This window comes from Cupressus sempervirens, chromosome 1, assembly GCF_028749045.1.
Source record: "Cupressus sempervirens isolate cs-2001-9-10 chromosome 1, ASM2874904v1, whole genome shotgun sequence".
NCBI lineage: Eukaryota > Viridiplantae > Streptophyta > Pinopsida > Cupressales > Cupressaceae > Cupressus > Cupressus sempervirens.
The window spans coordinates 62,560,193-62,566,967 of record NC_143118.1 but is presented as its reverse complement, the minus strand read 5'-3'; the positions used below and the strand labels follow the sequence as shown (position 1 = coordinate 62,566,967).

The 6,775-nt window shown below is 36.5% G+C and overlaps 1 protein-coding gene across 1 annotated transcript; it reads left to right on the top strand.

Moving 5' to 3' along the window:
* The first annotated feature begins 763 nt into the window (after positions 1-763).
* LOC149576156 (transcription factor bHLH77-like) lies at positions 764-5,016 on the top strand. The gene is made up of 8 exons (XM_089816491.1): positions 764-1,887; positions 2,329-2,544; positions 2,824-2,889; positions 3,011-3,079; positions 3,158-3,229; positions 3,659-3,850; positions 4,172-4,265; positions 4,363-5,016. The coding sequence occupies exons 1-8, from the start codon at positions 1,408-1,410 to the stop codon at positions 4,398-4,400; spliced, it is 1,227 nt and encodes a 408-aa protein (XP_089672617.1). The 5' UTR covers positions 764-1,407; the 3' UTR covers positions 4,401-5,016.
* Positions 5,017-6,775: the final 1,759 nt, after the last annotated feature.

The following is a 6,775-nucleotide window of genomic DNA, read 5'->3' as shown; positions in this document are numbered from 1 at the left end:
TTTCATGTTTTTTAACTTTTTTAAAAGTAATAATCAAGAAATATCTATTCAAAAAAATGCAATACTAATTAGACTTCCTATTGATAATTGGGTCTTTTCCCCTAACTAAATTCATACATGACATAAAAAGAAAATTCCAACCTAATCCAAACTCCTAAAACTAAACCAACACTTAAATGTCGTTTACAAACTACCTAAAGTTCATTGAATTAAGCAAAAAGGCACGCATCTTTTAGAAAAGAAGTTGACAGGGTAAATGGAGGGATAATATAAGACTATCTTATACATGGATAATAAAAGAAGTTGCGTAGCTCATGAGCTGAAATCGGTAGGCGCCGCTTGCCCATCGCTCAGTTTAACCGGCTTAAAACACTGATGCCGTAAGTCAAACTGTCCTTGCACTCATTGTTCAATTGTTAAATGAATTTATAACTTTCAAATCGTACCAAAACCTGCACAGCCTAGTAGATATGATCTGTGATAAAGGGCATTTGCTCCAACCCTCTAGATTAGTACTAAATTTGATGGCCGTATCGCTGTATTTATACAATTTGTTATAGTTTTAATTGACCGGATGAGGGAAAGGGAAAAATGTTGGAAAGCGCGTAAAAAATTACAGAGGGATCATATGTTCTGGTTCTAATCATTTCAATAGTTGTAAAATCTTATTGAAAAGTTTAATAGACAATGAAAGCAGACCATCAAATTTCTTTTAGATCTTACCCACCACCTATAAAATGATGCTCTGTGTACCAGTTACTTTGTCCGATCCAAATTTCTCTGTCATGGAAATTTAAGAATACTTTCCAAAGAACACGCTTTTGTTCGTGGGTTTAGCACTTTTACAGAAGTAGAGGAATTGAAAGCAATACCCGACCGGTTCGAGATGTGACCGGGGCCCAATAGTAGAAAGCCGTGGACAGGAATGTGTGCAAAAGTAATAGAAAAGGTTTGTTCGGGAAAAAAGGTAGGAAGTTGAGATTGTTAAGCGGTCAAATCAATCATTCAGCAAGTCAGTTTGCAGTGATATGACCCGCCGCTACTCTCTACTTTCTACTTAGTTGTCCGCGCCATTCCAATTCTCTGATCATTCATTCTGATGCATCGAATTGCAATTCCCCTTGTTTTTCCCCGTCTTCTTCTTCCTTGAAGAAGATAGCACACGGTCATCAAAAGGGCAGATAAGGGTTCCATTTTGAGCAATGCAGTCTGAATCTGTAAATCTGTTACTATGCCCATTATGCCATATTCTGTTATAATCTCCATTTGAGTGTTTTCCTGCAACATCATTTTGTGAAAGGGGCACAATTGAGTTCTATTGATTAGGGGTTTTCGGGTCATGACGACGACATTGTTGGAACTGGTTTGAATTGGGTATAAGCTGTTGAGGATTATAATTGAGTAGCTATGGCATTGCAAGGTAATGGCAATTATGTGTTTGATGAACCCACTAACTATAACTCATCACTAGATTACCCTGCATCTACATGGCAGACGGGAATTGCTTCCAATTATGCCATGAAAATGAGCCACATGACACTACAGCCAACGGCAGCAGTAGTCCCAACAGAAGGCTTTCTTAGACGTGATAATTCCTCTTATAGTTTGGATGAGCTCTTACCATTCTCCCTGCATAGCCTGGACTATTCCAGCAGAGAAAATAGTCTGCAAAATGTGAAGTTGGCTTCTGAACAATCACCAACTACTAATTTCTTCAGCCCCATCACCCTATCTAAAGACAACGTTTCTGCAGAGGAATCCTCAAGTTCTGAGCAGAGTAATGCTGATCCAAACTCTAAAATTTGTGCGAAGAAAAGAAAAGCCTTGCCAAATGATAAAGCAAGAGGGAAACCTTCCATTGGTCCTTGTCCTGGTGAAAATTCAGAGGTGTGTTTCTTTGTTTGCTCCTCTTCAGTACAGCTAATGTTTGTTTGTTTCTGAAATTTTTAGCTGCAATATATGTAAAACATTGAATCAAGGATGTGTTCATGGATTCCTTCTGTCAGAAAGCAATTTTGTGCTAGATGAGTGCATTGTGGTTTCTTGAGTTGTTGTGCTGAACCTTTCATCCTGTTATAGAAGTAGAGTTAGGTTCATTTAGTGTGAATCTATGTACTCATTTTGCATCTACTCACGGTCTCACACAAGAATCTTCGATCGCACAATGCTCTGCCATAGTTTTGAGATTCAAACCTTTGTGATGTATTGGGTAATTTCTCTGGGCCAATTTGGATAGGTGACTTCTTATTGAGATTTTTAGTTTTTCATGACTTGTCGCCTCCAGACATGCTAGATCTTTCTGACATTGGTTTAACTACTTTCTGACAGGACGAATTCAAAAGCAAACGCTCTAGAATTGCAGACGGTACACATGGAAAGCCGGATAAAAAATCTGAGGGTGAATTAGGAGCCAACAGTAGTGAATCCGAAATGAATCGAAAAGAGTCTCAACAAAATGGCAAACCTTCTGAGGCACCCAAAGACTACATACATGTAAGAGCAAGAAGAGGCCAAGCTACCGACAGCCATAGCCTTGCAGAGAGGGTAGGTTTTCCTTTTGCCTAATTAGGAAGGATTTTGTTGTGAAAGGTTTTCTTTTTCAGCTCTCTTCATATAATGAGACTAAAATATTGAAGAACGGGCTAAAATGCTGAATTGCATCTGAAGTCTTTAGAGTTAAGCACTTCAAAGTCCACTGCTTGTATGATCACTGAAATCAATTTACTGCTAACTGTGCATCTTAGTGTCTGGATAACTAATCCAATTAATCATTATATAACCTTAAAAAGCCAAAATAAATTCTCTCTGCGCTCTGAATTGCAGGTGAGAAGAGAAAAGATCAGTGAACGTATGAAGCTATTACAAGATCTTGTTCCAGGATGTAATAAGGTAGTCAAGGCTAAAATTCTATCTCTTATGGGTTTTGTATTCTGTTTGATGGATTATCAAATAGTTTGGCAGTAAGCATGTTGAAGTTCGAATTAAAGGAAGACTCATTTATTGTCTGCAGATAACTGGTAAAGCAGTGATGTTAGATGAGATAATTAACTATGTCCAATCACTGCAACATCAAGTAGAGGTGAGATCTAGAAACAACTGAAACAGTATCTTCAAACTTCAATTTGTATTGCAATTAACGGCTCCTTATTTTCCACAGTTTCTATCTATGAAGCTGGAAGCTGTTAATCCAAGACTGGACTTCAACATGGAGAGGTTTATTTCTAAAGATGTGAGTTTAAAGATGGCTTTCATAGCTGTCATAGTTTTAATTCCTTGTGTCAAACAAACCAATTTGACTTTTCAGAACTTAAGACTTCTAAGATTTGCAACTTGATCTAAAATTTGAAGTTCACATGTAGTCAGGAAATTCATTGTGATATGGGCTCTTATAGGGGTTAAAATGTAGTACCCTGGAGTCTTTTGAGCGGTTATGAAAAATTGTTTTTGTTGAGATAATCCTCATAAAAAGCTCTTTTTTATACCATTTATCGATGTTCTATAAGCCATTTGTAGATCCATATGCAGATCACCTGGTATCGTGAACTATAAAAGATTCTTTCTTTTTAATCCTTATAATTTTTTAATCCCTACAATTTACAATTTATTATGGCAGTACATATTCGATAAATGTAATATTTGAATCCTTTTGCATATACAGATGCATGAACCATCAAGTATGCCATTTGCTTCTGATTCAACACTTGCATATCCACAATTTCCCCAGTCAGAGTGGACACAGATGCAAACAGGCTTGTCCAGCAATATAGAGGAACCTAGAGAACATGCCCTGAAAAAAACAATAAATGAACACTTGGCCCCTGCTGAAGGCTGTGGAGAAGCCAATTCTCAGGTACCTTACATCACTTTACTACAACCATGTTAATCTTATCAGATTTCCACATTTCATTTGAAATATAATTTTTTTGTTTCTGGATTTGATTGTGTATGTTTTTTCAGCATTGACATTTCGGATCAGACTCCATGATCAATGTTTTTGATCATGGAGTATGATCCGAAACGTTGATTTAAAAAAAAATACACAACCAAATTCAGAAACAAAAAAATTATACAACCATGTTGTTCAAAATGCATTGAGAATGGATTTTTTAAGAGGTAGAGAGACACTTAACTATTTTTCATCTGAACTTTTTCTAACCTAGAATGCTTTCAGATGCCAAATCTATGGGATGATGAACTACAAAGTGTTGTTCAATTAGGGCTTGGGCAAAATATGCAACCTGCTTTCACCCCTCAAAGATTTCAAGGTTTGTTCATATTTCTGACTCTGAGTAATTGGGTGTCCATTTATCTTTGTCTTCACTACATAGAATCTTATATTGAGGGTTTTGATTTTGTTGGCAGGGTCTTTCTCTACAAGCTACAGAAATATTGAATTTTAACAGAAGGTAGCTGATTTTGAGTCTTTTGACGAATGGACCACTCTTAAATATCACACGGTAATGGGAAAATTAAGCTTGAAAAAATAAGTCAGGTTTGACTATTTGACACTTTTAGCTTAAGAATTCAGTGTGATGTTTAAGCCATCCATGAGGGACATCATCTCTGATTTTCTATATCTCACTATTGTCAAATCGAAAAGAGATGAGAATGTTATCACCACATCAGTTCATGGCTGTCACATGATCAATTAATCCAGGAAGAGGTAAAACCCCAACAATTATTTTGGTTCCAGCCAGATGAATGATAATTACAAGATATATCTTAGTTCAGGGCTCACCTCTACAGCAAGTTTAGCAACAAATGTACAACTTGGGATGTTAGGCTAATTAAGTGGTGCAAATGATCGCCACTAGTACAATACAGAGGGACATACAGTTGTTAACCTGAGTAGACATACAAAGTGGTCTCATTCTCTGGAAGGGCAATTCCAACAAAAGCTCTTTATTCACCGGTATCATCATGAGTCGTGAAAACCATGCGTGACTAGATGATTTTCCCTTTCAAATGGCGATTTTCTGTGATATATATAAAAAGCCTGTCGCATTTTACTTTGAATGTGTAATTTTAAAAATAATTTTATACAATTTATTAATTTTCTTTGACAATAATGATGCTAATACCTGAAAAAGGGCTGAATAAAATTATTCAATAAACTTCTGCCTTTAGAAGGCATGCTAAACTAGGGCTTAATGTCTTGAACCTCAACTCATCAAAATAATTAAAAAGGCGTTCTTTAATGCATTATCTCAAAAGTTACAAGCCTCCACTTTATTTTTTTTAAAGTTAGTCTTTTATAAATAATGTATCAATAATCATTTATAAAATGATATCATAATTATTCATATATAAAGGGTGGAAAGTCACACCTCTTGAATTCATATGAGGCTCTAAGTTGAAGATAAAACATAACATAGCACAACAATAAACATCAATTGTTAAGTGGTAAAGAGTTAGAGCAGAATGATAATGAGGAGGATCTAGTCTTCTCGTCTACATCATACATTAACAAGTCAAAAGTGTCCATAGGTGGATCTCAACCATTATAGTCATCTTTTACATCTTGATTATCTTCATTAGCCACACAAGAAAGAGAAATTTGTTGGAGGAATCTATATGGTTAAATGCACTTGAGTTGTAGTACTATTGAGATGGTTGACTTGCAATGTGTGCTTAATTTATTCTTGTCAGAGATGAATTCTTGTGAACCTCTACATTTGACCTAAAGACTACATAGTTGAGGCGTGATAGCAATATTACAATTTGACATGCTATGGAAAATATATCCTACTTATCGAATCTATTGGAATCAAGTCATCCAATATTCCAACCATAATGAACTAGGGGATGGGGGACAAGTAGAGTAGTATACAATACACCAATGCAACCAATAGTCCTAAGCATGATCTCTTCTTATAAGAGTAGGGGAGTCTTTACACTAAGCATCGAGATTACCATACATTGAGTCTATGAAGATGTGAAGATGAAGAGTGACCTTGAGAAAAGGTGGAGAATTGGAGGAACCATGGCAATAACACAATGGATGCTACCTTAATGATCTAACAAAACTCATAAGTATAAGAATCACATCCAGAATTCAAAGATAAGATTCAGGAGTGGTGGAATATAAGAATAGATGGTACTGCAATGTACAGACTTACCCAGAAACTTGATAATATTCGAAGAAATGTCAGAGCTTGGGCTAAAAGCTCATTTGGGGATCTGTTTAAAGGTAAAGGAGAAGTAGAGGAAAAGCTAAAAAAACTCCAAGGGGCTATTGCAGAAGGGAATAACTCGGAGGAGAATATTCAAGAAGAGGAAAAACTTAGAAGGAGGTGGAAAGAGATCCTCCAAAAGGAGGAAATTTTCTAGAAACAAAGATCTAGAATTCAATGGCTGGAGGAAGGGGACAAAAATACTACCTTCTTTCACAGATCTGCTTCTAACCACAAAAGAAGAAACACTATCTCAAAACTAAGTGAAGAAGGAGGAAGGGTATTGAAAGAGCAGGAGGAAATGGGGAAACTAGTGGTAGATCACTTCAGTAAGGCGCTTAAGGAAGATAACTTCGTTGGGAACCAGGTGATCAGGAGAAGTTTGATTAATTCGATCCCAAGGAGTATAAGAGAAGAGGAAAATGATTGGATCCTTGGTAAGATCTCAGAAGAGGAAGTGAGAAAGGCAGTGTTCTCAATGAAATTTTTTTAAGGCCCCGAGCCCCGATGGTTTCCCACCTGCTTTCTTTCAGCATTTCTGGGAGGTGATCAAATCATAAGTTATTTAGGCGACTAGGGATTTTTTTCAGAACTGGCAAACT

Excerpts from the sequence above, each read along its gene's own strand:
- LOC149576156 (XM_089816491.1), top strand. The coding sequence starts at position 1,408 with ATGGCATTGCAAGGTAATGGCAATTATGTGTTTGATGAACCCACTAAC. Across the intron at positions 2,545-2,823 it reads GCCATAGCCTTGCAGAGAGG|GTGAGAAGAGAAAAGATCAG; the intron begins GTAGGTTTTCCT and ends TCTGAATTGCAG. Across the intron at positions 4,266-4,362 it reads CACCCCTCAAAGATTTCAAG|GGTCTTTCTCTACAAGCTAC; the intron begins GTTTGTTCATAT and ends TTTTGTTGGCAG.